The 13,682-nt window shown below is 40.0% G+C and overlaps 1 protein-coding gene across 1 annotated transcript; it reads left to right on the top strand.

The window, feature by feature from the left end:
- The first annotated feature begins 11,731 nt into the window (after window positions 1–11,731).
- Window positions 11,732–12,115, top strand: LOC139840768 (uncharacterized). Its single transcript, XM_071831015.1, has 2 exons — window positions 11,732–11,919; window positions 11,962–12,115. The coding sequence occupies exons 1-2, from the start codon at window positions 11,732–11,734 to the stop codon at window positions 12,113–12,115; spliced, it is 342 nt and encodes a 113-aa protein (XP_071687116.1).
- Window positions 12,116–13,682: the final 1,567 nt, after the last annotated feature.

The following is a 13,682-nucleotide window of genomic DNA, read 5'->3' as shown; positions in this document are numbered from 1 at the left end:
TTCAAGGTCCGATAGAAATCCCCCATTAACAATCGATCATTCCCCAAATACTCCGGACAAAAACGAGCTTTTGCCATAAAGGTCGCCTTAAGAGTACTCAAATCCATAGATCCTTGTCGCAAATTTTGCAATTCATTGCGCAATTCCCACAAATCGGCTGAAGTCCGGAACTCCTCAAAGAAGTCCTCCTTAAACTCATCCCACGATAAGGCCATAAACGTCTCAACACCGACAAGATCAATCTTACCATCCAACCAATCCCTTGCCCTACCCCGCAACAAACTCGTAGCGAGTCTCGTCTTCCTCTCGGGAGGGCAATCCATAGTACGAAAACACCCTTCGACATCCGAAATCCAAGTTGTGCTTACCAAAGGATCCGGTTTTCCGTCGTACATCGGGGGTTTAGTCCTCATGAAGCTTTTAAGATAACGCTCCATTTCACTACTACATTGAAGTTCGGAATACTTCCTTTCCATTCTTTCTTCCAACCCACGCATTTGCTCCGCAACGGCGGCCGCAACTCTAGCGTTAAACTCCGCGTCGTTCGTATCGATCCCACTTCCCGTCGCCATTCTAAGGAATGCAAAATGATTAGATCACGAACGTATGAGTAAACACGCACAACCCCGACCCATCTTGCTAAGCACTCGTCGTACATCACTCGTTAGACACGATTTGCACCCGTAATAAGGTCTGCAAGTTCTTATTACGCACGCACGCCGTATCGACTCGTTAGTACAACGACCACCTCGCTCGATGATAATAATCAACACAACAAAATTCCTACACATATAACATACGCAAGGAATAACATCACAACACAAACCAAAATCCTAGTTAGTTCACCTACACGCTAAGGCACTAACCAAGTTCCCGTCCGTCCCGCTTTCCTACAAATCCCGTAGCAAATAAGCATACACAAAAGTCTAAGTCTAGGCACCTATCTCAAGTCGCCTAAATCCCTTAGACCATGCTCTGATACCACTTGTAACAATCCAACCCGCATTAAAATCCGACCCATAAAATTTTTTTCCTTTTAATACGTTATAATTCATACATTAGGTCCCATTATTATTTCCAAATCGTCCTTAACACAATAATAAGTTTAATAACTCAAAACAACATTAATATTTTAAACCCTTTAATGCAACGATACATTAACGAAGTCATAAACCGAGCATGGTGATTTGGGACAACGCTACCCAAACCCTAATCAAGTACAAAAGCAAGATCTTCTAAGCAACCTAGCAAAGATCTCTAATCCCAAGCTCACCCGAACCGCCAAGCATGCAATCTGTAAAAATGTCAACAACGAGAGGGTAAGCTAACGCTTAGTGAGTGCTAACATACTACATACATATATATGTATAAAATGGACACGCCAAACAATAACAAATACCGCATACCGAACGTCCAAGCAATAAAGTAAGCTAGTCTAGGCGTACCATACAACACTAAGCACGAGCTAAGATACAACAACAATAATATACAAGTTCACCATCAACGATGCGAACAACGCCAAATAGCTACACCCGGAGGGCTAGCTACAACACAACAATACATTAATATAATACAATAATAATAATACACAAGGTTAACCCCTTAACCTTAATCATACTAACATTGGCCGAACAACCCGAGCCTTAGTGAATTCGCACAACCCGAAATTCACTTCTCAACCATAAGATGACCGAACAACCCGAGTCATCATGAATCCGCACTACCCGAGATTCATTTCTCAACACCAAGACCCACGGTCACGGGATTATAAAATCCACCACGTCGGGGCCATACACATCTCAACCATCTCAACCCTTCGCCATTGGGTTATAACATCCAAATCACAACCACGTGTGATAACATGCACACAAAAGTGTACCTCGCCAAAGGTGGCCAACCAATACGCACAACCGTGCCAATTGGACCTATACACAAGTCCATCAAATCCACCTATATGTGAAGTGAGCTCTATAATCGAGAATCACTTCACCCGACCCGCACCCATCCTACACATACATATGCACATAGGATATTAACACTCACCTTGAAGTCTTGAGAAAAGCTTCCAAGTAATCCGCAACACGTCAATGGAAAGTACCTATTCCATTATCATAAATATCACAACACAATTAGATTGGATTTACAAACCAACCCAATTCGACACTTAGTGCAAACTCGACCCAAATGCACTTCCAAGTACAAACCGCACCCAAACTTAACCAATAATCACTAACACAAGTGATAATGGTCCTAATATGCCAATTAAACTCGAACACGAGTGTTAAACACGTGTCTTGCCCATTTTGACACCAAAACCCTAGTTTTGACCCATTAAGACCAAAATCTCGTCCTTTACAAGTTTTAACACCAAAACACATTGGAATCGGTTTAACACTTCAACTTAATCCATTTTAAGTTCATAAACCTCGCTTAATCCACAATCGGGTCAAAATCATCATAAAACCCTAATTTTGACTCTAGTCAAAATTAGTCAACTTCAAGAACCCTAATTAACACCAAAACCTCAATAATCACTAACACTAGTGATTAAACACCATTAACAAGTCCTTTAAACTCAAACTTGCACACCAAACCCAAAACCCGCCAATAATCACAATAAACCCGAGTATTGGTGTTAATCTCCAATTAACAACTAAATGGGTTTCATCTAAGAATCATACAATCAAAAGCCCTAAAATTGAATGATGAACACAAAAACGAATTTCGGAGTTAGAGCTTACCACTAGTATCACCACGTAGCCAAGAACGAGGAGAACACACTTTCCAACTACGCCAAAGATTGAATCCCACTTCTTCCCTTCCAAATCACACTTTGAATCAAATGGGGTTTTATGTTTTGAGAGAAAAGTGGAAGGAAAAATGAAAAAGAAAATGATTAAATGAGATGAGTGGATGAGGTTTGAGTCTATAATCTGATCCACACGTGAAAAGACGGATTTACCCCTGAACACACCCTTTTAAAAGCTGGAAATCGGGTCTGAACCCAGACTGGTCGCGGCGCGGCCCTAATTGTCGCGGCGCGACAATGTACTGCAACTGGTACTTCTGTTTGAGCCCTCTTCTGTCCCATCTTTGCTTGATTTCTCGCGGCGCGACGGCCTCTGTCGCGGCGCGACAATAAGCTGTTTTGCTACCATTTTTGTCTAAACGAACCCTTGTCTCATTGCTCCACTCGTACGCTCTAATCCCGACTTGTTAACGCAAGTAAACCCTTCTAGGAAACCCCAAAGTGAACCTAAACCAACAACCCTTGCATGCATGCGTATCCATCACCTTTTACCTATATATACACTTATACATACATGCAATGTACACTAAGTACTCCGCGTACTTCTCGTTCTAATATATATACGTGCATTTTCACGCAACCCAAACCATAAAGGTATATCTATACATACTTTAATATCTCCATGCCCATGTATATACATATATATATGTATATATCCATTTCTCGCGTATAAAATATTCGGGTGTTACAAATACAAAATGGTTATAGGACATGCCCTACAACCTCTCAAACGACCAAGCTATGTAAACATTACAAATCAACCACGAGCACTCAGGCTCACAACCAACAAAACAAAACAACTCAGGAAATCTTCCAGTCCGATTTCAGACGGAGGACCTGAGAAGAATTTCTCCACCTTAAACTCATGAGTTTCAATCTGACTGTGGCGTAAACAATATCATACACCTACTTGTATGACCTCTTCTTCTTCTTAAATAACCTGTTGTTCCGTTCTTGCCAAATAAAGTAGACCGAGGCCGAAAATAATAACTTTACCACCAGAATACGAACAACATTTCTAGCCGCAAATGGACTCAAAATCAAAGCAAAGTCTTTCCATCCATCACAGAAGATAGGAAAATCCATATGAGTTTTCACCATATCCCACACCTGTTTAGAAAAAAAAAACATGAAAAAAATAAGTGGTCATGAGAATCTGGAACTTGATCACAGAGCGGGCAAATCAATATCGCATCTGAACGAAATTCCCAGTGCCGCAACTTATCTTGTGTTTTAAGGTTTTCACCCATAAGAAGCCACAACACAAAAGAATGTTTTGGAATACATTGCGAATACCACACCACAGAAAACCATGTCACTTTCAGAGCTCTATGGCGAATCGAATCCCAAACTACACTGGCCGAATAATCATAAAGTTCGTCATCGTTTCCTTTCCATTTTATAATATCTTTTTGATCAGTAATGTTAGGTAAGACAATATTATTCAATGTAGAAAATTGGCTACTCCATGCTATAGGCCACGACCAATTATTGAGAAGAATAACATCCCGAACTGAGTCAACAACATTGAAACCAGCTTGCAAGATCATACGGTGTGAAATAAACCGAGATAAAGGACCCTGCTCGCACCAAAAATCAAACCAAAATGAAGAAATCCTACCATCACGTATCACATGAAAAAAACGCCTCTTAATGTCTTCTCGAATGCTCAATATTTTCCGCCAACTATAACTTGCATTACTTGGTACTTGGACATCCCAAAAGTTACGACCCGTCAACCTATACATATGGATCCATTGCACCCACAACGATTCTTTATGGGATAAAAGATGCCACACTTGAGAGGTGATGAGGGCAACATTCCAAGTTTTGAGACGTTTGATACCAAGCCCACCTTCTTCCTTCGGAAGACACACATCCTCCCATTTAACTTTTGCTTTACCTATTTTGTACTCAACTTGACACCAGAGAAACCCTCGCATCAATGCTTCAATCTCTAGAGTGATAGCACTAGGAAGAATAAATACTGACTGCCAGTAAATCTGCATCCAAGATAGGACTGAATTTATAAGTTGAACTCGCCCGGCAAATGATAGAAATTTGTTCTTCCAATTCCCTATTTTATATTTGACACGGTCCACTAACACTTTACAATCATGATATCGTAAGCCAGCAGAGATTAGAGGGACCCTGAGATACTTCTCAGGGAGGCTACCCTCTTCAAATGGGAGTAACTGAAGCAAATTACTTTTTATAGTCTGCGTGACATTTGCAAAATACGCTGTACTTTTCGGCAAGCTTGGTACTAAACCAGAACAGGTTTTAAACTCATTCAAGGCCTTGGCAATGACAGAGACAGAATCAACATTAGCATAAGAAAAAATCACCAAATCATCTGCAAAACAAAGGTTAATAATCTCCTGGAGCTCACATTTAGGATGGTAACGAAAACCTTCAGCTTCTTTAGCATATCGAGCAAGTAATAAAGACAACACTTCCATCACAAGTGTAAACAGATAAGGGGACATGGGATCGCCTTGTCTCAAGCCTCTTTTACCATTAAAAAACTCATGAAGCTCTCCATTAATGTTAATTGAGTAGGAGACAGTAGTAACACATTTCATAATCCATTTCACCACCACACTATGAAAACCAAACTGAATCAAGATAAACTGCAAAAAATCCCAATTAACAGTATCATAGGCTTTTTGAATATCAACTTTGAATGCACACCGGGGACTACCATTACGCAAATGATAATTCTTCATAAGCTCATGCGTTAGGAGAATATTATCCGATATGCGATGCCCAGGAATGAACGCTGAATGATTAAGGATAACAATGTCATCTAGAAAACCTTTAATGCGATTAGTAATAATCTTACTAATACATTTATAAATAACATTACAATACGCAATTGGCCGGTAATCAGTAACCTTTGATGGGGATTGAACCTTTGGAACGAGAGCAATGATAGTGTGATTAATTTCCCTTAACAGCTGGTCATTATCAAAGAACTCCCTAACAGCTTCCGTAATCTCATCACCAACAATGTGCCAAGTTGATTTAAAAAACTCAACAATATACCCATCCGGACCCAGAGACTTGTTGTTCCCCATCTCAAATATAGCATGCTTCACTTCTTCATTTGAAACACTCCTAATCATGTCCGAGGCCTGCTCAGTTGATAACTTGTTCGTAAACAAATCATGAGGATCGGAAACTTCAGCAACACCTGTACTGGAACCAAGAAAATTAGTATAGTGATTAACAAAAAGATGAGCAATATCATTGCCTTCCACCATACTGCCGTCTTCATTAGTAATAGCCGAGATGCGATTTCGATGCATTCTGCTATTTATGACTTTGTGAAAATAACTTAAATTATTGTCTCCAACCCTTAACCACTCTATCTTAGCCTTTTGCTTTAAAAATCCTCTTCATCCAATACCGCTTCTGTATAAGCACTAAGAATTTTGCTTTGTGCTTCCCTTGCATGGGTGGAATGTGGATTCCTATCAAGATTCAATTGTGCTTCATTCAGCTCCTCCTTTAATTTTGAAAATTTTTCATGAAGATTACCTTGAACTCTCATAAGTTTACGTAAAGGCTTCTTTAATTCCCTTAATTTACGGACCACCTGATACATACGATGCCCAACAAGAGCCCGATACCAACCCTTAGAAACAATGTCATCAAAACCCTCCTTGTACACAATAAAGTTACCAAATTTAAAAGACTATGGCTTCGGGACATGATTCATGGGAATACGCAAGATTGCTGGACAATGATCTGAAACACCATACGGCTTGAAGATAGCAAACGCGGTCATAAATTCCTGTATAAAAATATCATTAGCCATGACTCTGTCAATTTTCTTTAGAATACCATCGGAAGACTTCGGCCGTTGATTCCATGTGTAGCAAAATCCAGAGTGATTAACATCAGACATATTAATTTGCTCGACACAATCACGAAATTCACGCATAGCTAAAGTAACCGTAGATCCACTCGCTGTAGAATCATCAAGATCTAGAGCAGCGTTAAAGTCACCCATAGCAACCCATGAATGATTCCCAACAAAAAGCTTATGCATACAAAGATCTCTCCATAGTTCCCGGCGGTGGATATAGTAATTATTAGCATAGACAACCGATATATAGAACCGCTTGTTGTCATTAACCAAATGAATATAGCGATGCATGACTTGAGCAGTCATATTCAACACCATCACATTCACTATTGAGGGGTTCCTACCTACTATAATTCTTGTCCCACCTTGGCATACTGACTGATTAGATGTCCACGTCCAATTACGAAATACATTAGAGCATATATCACTTAACTTACTAACATCTACGTGAGATTCTAAAATAGCACAAAAACATAAACCGTTATCATTAACAGTATCACGAACCTCCTTGTGTTTCGGGGGGCGATTCAGACCCCGAATATTCCAGGAAGCGAAACTATACATGAGGACCCTTCTTGCCGGGAGTGCTTGCCCCCTCAGTTGTAGCCCCCATGAATTGAGCCGTTTCATCAGTATTAACCTCAACATCACTTTCTTCATCGCTTAACACCTTATCCCCCTTTTCAAATATGGAACCATCATTATTATTATTATTTAGACTTTTTAAAGCATCAAAAGGATTACTGTCCACGATCTTGTTGGGTTGTGATGCACTTGAACTACCAACATTAGGTTCAACAATCTTTTTACTAACAGGCCTATATTCGAACCTTTGCTTTTTTGGTAAAACATATCCCTTATTGACACCAGCTGTGCCAACCTTAAGTATATTACCTTTGGAACCCACCACCTTAAACCCATCTGCATCCTCTTTCTTATTCTCTATAGTACTTGCAACTTGTTTAGGACATTGGGAATCTTTGTGGCCAAATGTAATGCAAGTAGAACACCTTGGCAGGCGCCATTCATATTCCACTTTCACCATACTTACTGTTTTTCGATTACCTTAAATACTAGGGATTGAGACCTTAATTTCTTCTTTAAGCTCTTTAGCAGCCATCACCTCAATCATAGCCCTAGCATTGTTAGGCCTACCCCATAACTCCTTACACATAGTACTAGTATAGGAATCCAACATAAGTGGAGTACCAATCTTTGAAGCGATAGCACTTAGACCATCCTCAGTAAAGCCAACCAAAGGGATATCATGCATTTTTACCCACACCGGGATGCGTTCTAATTCCTCCTTTGTAAGAGACAACTCTGGTGACCACGTATTTAATATGATCGGAATAGATCTAATAATCCATGGGCCATTTTATAACACTCCATTCATACCCTCTTCAGTACTGAACTTAACGAAGTAGAACCCTTTCGCATTCATCATGATTTTTTCAATGACAAATTTCTTCCATACGTACAAAGCATAGTTCTTAACAACCGGATACGCTACTCGTTTACCCAAAAAGTAACCATATAAAGTATTAGAGTACCTTTCCTTTGCCTCCTTAACCGAAGCTAATGGTATTTCAACATCAACATCATCATCCAAGTCCTCCTGTGGCTCCATATATCGAAAGTTTACTTTCTGTGAATCCTGAGATTTACAAAACATATTTAAATAAGTAGGCTTTTTCACAAGTTCAGCAACACCTTCTGTCACAGGATTACTCGTATTATTCTCTTCCATGTCCCCATTCAACGAAACTTTAGCATTGGTGTTTAACCCATGTTCCCTTTTAGCCTTTGAATCTAGAGCAGGAAACTCATCATCATCAACCACATGCGTCTTCTTCTTATCATCACCAATCTCAGACTCACTTGAAGAATGGACACTCAAAGAATCATTAACTTTCTGATCTTGTAGTGGAATAGGCAAACCGGTTGACGAATCAAGGGTTTTATATTGCATCGTAGATTCAACCCCGTCATTCTTGTTAACAGAATTCGTGGAATCATCACTCTCTTGGGCCTCCTCCTCTCCTCCTATAGTTCGACTTCGAAGCACCCTAGTCACCATACCAACACCTTTTTTCTTCTTCATCCCAGAATTCTTTCCCATAACTCAACGTACTAGTAATCAGATGACACGGTATAATCAGAATGAAAAGATGATGATTGACGAACAATCGCCAAAAATCGCCCTAAAAACTTGGAGCGGCTAGGGTTTACGTTTCCAGCCACAAAGTGAAAAACTATTTTAAATAGAACGTTTATGTCTATAGATTTCTATACTAAGTTAGGGTTACCTGCTACTGTGCTGCCTGAACCTGTTAGAGTAGAGGCAGCTGATGGTAAGATGGTTCCAGTCACAACGTTTGTGTCTGGAGCTAGTATAGAAATTGATGGTAGACCGCTTGCTATGTCCTGTTTAGTGTTGCATATCCCTAGTTTCGATGTAGTGTTAGGGATGAACTGGATGAGCCTACATAAGGCCTACATTAAGTGTGATAAGAAGATTGTGACCTTCCGTTTGACCGATAGAACCCCGATTGTGGCCTGAGGGGAACGAAGTGGGTTCAGTTTTCTGTTGATTTATATGATGAAGGTGAAAAAGTCACTTTCGAAGGGGTGTGAGACTTTTATGGCTTATGTTATTGATGCTAAGATAGAGAAGAGATCTATTACTGACATTCTGGTGGTTTTGAAATTTCCTGAGGTGTTTCCTGATGAATTACCAGGGTTTCCGCCGGTAAGAGAAGTAGAGAATAAGATTGAGTTGGTTCTTGGAACAACTCCAGTAGCTAAGGCTCCTTATAAGTTAGCACCTTCCGAAATCAGAGAGATGATGTCTCAGATACAAGAATTGTTAGACAGAGGGTTTATAAGACCGAGTTCTTCGCGTGGGGTGCACCAGTGTTGTTTGTAAAGAAGAAAGATGGTTCGTTAAGAATGTGTATAGATTATCAAGAATTGAATAAGAGAACGGTTAAGAATAAGTATTCGTTGCCTAGAATCGATGATCTATTTGACCAGCTTCAGGGTGCGTCGTATTTTTAGAAAATAGATCTTAGATCTGGGTATCATCAGGTTCGGGTTGCAGAATCAGATATACTGAAGACAACATTTAGAACTAGATATGGGCATTACGAGTTCTTGGTTATGCCATTTGGGTTAGCAAATGCTCCGGCAGTCTTCATGTATCTGATGAACAGGGTTTGTAAACCATATTTAGATCAGTTTGTTATTGTGTTTATCGATGATATATTGGTATATTCAAAGACAGAGGCTGATCATGCGACACATCTTCGATTTGTGTTAGAGTTGTTAAAGAAAGAGCAGTTATACGCTAAGTTCTCGAAGTGTGAGTTTTGGCTTCGAGAGGTGCAGTTTCGGGGTCATGTTATCTGTGAGGCAGGTATTAAAGTGGATCCATCGAAAATAGAAGCGGTAATGAGTTGGAATCGCCGAAGACGCCGACAGAAGTTAAGAGTTTCTTGGGTCTTGAGGGTTATTATCGCCGATTTATAAAAGAATTTTCAAAAATAGCGGGTCCATTAACCAAATTGACCAGAAAAGATATAAGTTTTCGATGGGGTGATCAACAGGAACAGGCCTTTCAAATTCTAAAACAGTTATTGTGTCAGGCTCCAGTGTTAGCATTACCAGAGGGTTCAGATGACTTCGTGGTTTATTATAATGCGTCAATTGCTGGGTTGGGGTGTGTTCTGATGCAGAGAGATAAAGTTATCGCGTACGCTTATCGTCAGCTAAAGACACACGAACGTAACTATCCGGTTCATGATTTAGAAATGGCTGTAGTGGTGTTTGCTTTGAAGTTATAGAGACACTACTTATACGGTACAAAGTGTGTAATATGTACAGATCATATGAGTCTTCAGCATATTTTCACGCAGAAAGAACTGAATATGTGACAGAGACGATGGATAGAACTTATAAAAGACTATGATTGTGAAATAAAGTATCACCCGGGCAAAGCAAATGTTGTTGCCGATGCTTTAAGTCGTAAAAAGACTGTGGAAATCGTAAAATTTATGAGAACTGAAATAGTTTCTGACCTAATTGAACAGATAAAACAGGTGCAAGCCCAAGATTTATTGGAGGAGAATTTAAAGACTGAATTGATGACCAAAATAAAGGACCAATTGAGTGACGATTCTTGTGGACTTAAGACGTTTAAGAACCGAATTTGGGTGCCTATGCTTGGAGATTTAAGGAAATTGATCTTAAATGAAGCACACAAATCAAGATTAACTGTCCATCTGGGTAGTACCAAGATGTATATTGACTTGAAATCAATGTATTGGTGGCCAATGATGAAGAAAGATATTGCTCAATTGGTAGAAAGATGTCATATTTGTGCACAGGTTAAGGCTGAACATCAGAAACCATATGGTACGTTACAGCATTTGAAAATTTCAGAGTGGAAATGGGATCATATTACGATGGATTTTGTAACCAAATTACCTAGATCTCAGAGAGGTAATGATATGATATGGGTAATTGTTGATCGACTGACGAAAAGTGCACATTTCTTAGCTACAAAAGAGACAGCTTCATTGAGTACTTTGGCAGAATTGTACTTGAAAGAAATAGTTAGTCGACATGGGGTTCCGTTGTCTATCGTATCTGACAGGGATTCTAGAATTGTGTCTAATTTCTGGAACAGCTTACAGAAAAGTTTGGGAATAAGGGTAAACCTGAGTACAGCGTACCATCCACAGACTGACGGTCAAAGTGAGCGTACTATACAAACACTAGAGGATATGCTTAGGTCCTGCGTATTAGAGTACAGTGGTCCGTGAGATATACATCTACCTTTGATTGAGTTTGCTTACAACAATACTTACCATTCGAGTATTGGCATGCCGCCTTATGAGATGTTGTATGGTCGCAAATGTAGAACACCGACTTGTTGGTTAGAAGCCGGAGAGAAACAGTTTACAGGTCCAGAATTAGTTCAGATAACAGCAGACAAGGTAGCGATAGCACGTGAAAAGTTGAAAGTGGCACGTGATAGACAGAAAATGTATACCGATCCACGTAGGCGTCCGGTAAACTTTGAAGTGGGAGATCGTGTTTACTTGAAAGTTTCACCGTGGAAGGGTGTTATCGGATTTGGTAAGCGGGGAAAGTTAGCCCCGAGATACATTGGGCCGTTCAAGATTATTCAGAGAGTTAATGATCAAACGGCTGTATTAGAGCTCCCGACAGAGTTAGCAGGAATTCATAACACTTTCAATGTGTGTTACCTTAGGAAGTGTAAAGTTGATGATGAGACGCAACTGGTTCCGTTAAGTGATTTGAGGGTGGACTTGAATCAAAGGTTAGTTGAAGAACCGATAAGAATTGTCGATAGAAAGGTGACTAAGCTGGGAAAGAAGGAGATCCACATGGTGCTTGTTGAGTGAAAGCATAGTTTAGGATCAAACCTTACGTGGGAGACCGAAGAGCTGATGAAAGCTCGTTATCCACATCTGTTTGACCTTGACCAGATTCCGAGGACAGAATCTCTTTAAGGGGGTGGATTTGTAACATCCTCAGATCGGGCCTAGAAGTAAGATGACTATTGTGCCCTTAAGCATATTTGTGCTATTATTTATGCCTTTATTTTATTTATATGCGTAATATTATTTTATTATTTAGTTAAGACCAACAAGGGTCACAAAACAGGTTCGTTTATTTAATTTGGACTCCGTTAGGGCAGTCAAATTAAGTACGAAAGTTATTAGATAACTGGTAAATACCCGTGTGTGATGAGGTATGGGATTTTAACCCCAATTTAGTGTATTGTGTAGCCCTTCTTCTCTCATTTTCCCTATTTCTCTAGAAAATTCCCAAACACCCCGTTCACTCTCAAACTCATTCCATCAAACCCAAGATTTCCAATCTGTGTTCTAGAGCTTAAATCATTCATATCATTTTGTTCCTTACAGTTTACTGAATCTTTTGAGGTATGAATCAATGGGTATCAAGCTTTAATCCTTGTGAAATTGAGGTTTTTGTGTCAAGTTTGTTAAAGGTGCAAATTGGGTCAAAATGGTTGATTTTGATGTTGTTAGTGTCAAAATCTTGTGGGTTTGTGTTTATTGATGAATAGTGTAGTCGATTTGGTCAGTTTTGAGGTAAGAAACGAGCTCTAGAGCAAGAAATGCCGAATTTTGGGTTAAACCCGTAGCTGTGTTCATCTTCTTTATCAGATGAACATAATCGGCCGAGTGTCTCTTTACACTCGACCGATCGTGTAGACGATCGACCGGTTGAGTGACACACTTGGCTGAGTGTGTCTGAGTTCTGACCAGAAGCTTTATTTTACTCAGTCGACCGAGTGAGAGGACACACGACCGTGTGTTTGTGGACACAGTCGACCGACTGTGTGAGTCAGTCGGCCGAGTGTCTTTGTGGGCAGAATATTTTACTAAGTGTTGATGTCTAGCCGTTATGCTACCCGCGTGACTTATGATAATCAGGATGTAAATTCTGAAAATGCATAAGTGTTAGGAGGACTTTTAGTGGCGCTTTTTTGTGACTGATTTCTGTACTGTGTTGTTTTGTGTTAACAGACAGAAACTAACTTGATTTGCCTTATGTTCAGGTGATAAGGATAAGGAAGCCGCTCAGTGATAGATTATCTGAGCTAGTTGCTGGTATTCGGTGAGTGGGTCTATCTTTGGATAAAGTATTAAGTAGCTGGCACGCTACTTGTTCAGACTCTTTACTCTTTTGTTATATCTTGTATGAATACCATGTGTAGTTAGATATTGTCATGCTAGTTAGGACAATTGCATGACTGTTTATCTGTGATCTTATGTGCGCACTATTAGTTGGACACCAACCGAGGCGGCAAGGTTGGGAACCCACCGAGGCGGCAAGGTAGGGTTGATGTGAGGTCGACTGTGGTAGCCTGGTTGGGTCATGATGTTACTGATTGTTCAGTATAGCATAGAAGGACGCATGTGTTGCGTCTGGACGGTTATG

This window comes from Rutidosis leptorrhynchoides, chromosome 4, assembly GCF_046630445.1.
Source record: "Rutidosis leptorrhynchoides isolate AG116_Rl617_1_P2 chromosome 4, CSIRO_AGI_Rlap_v1, whole genome shotgun sequence".
In the NCBI taxonomy this organism is placed as follows: Eukaryota; Viridiplantae; Streptophyta; class Magnoliopsida; order Asterales; family Asteraceae; genus Rutidosis; species Rutidosis leptorrhynchoides.
Note: the sequence above shows the minus strand (reverse complement) of the source record. Positions and strands in the feature narration are given on the sequence as shown.

Bases quoted from the DNA above. Each gene is read 5' to 3' on its own strand.
- LOC139840768 (XM_071831015.1), top strand. From the start codon at position 11,732: ATGTATACCGATCCACGTAGGCGTCCGGTAAACTTTGAAGTGGGAGAT. The intron at 11,920-11,961 runs GTTAGCAGGAAT...GTGTTACCTTAG, and splicing joins GTATTAGAGCTCCCGACAGA to GAAGTGTAAAGTTGATGATG.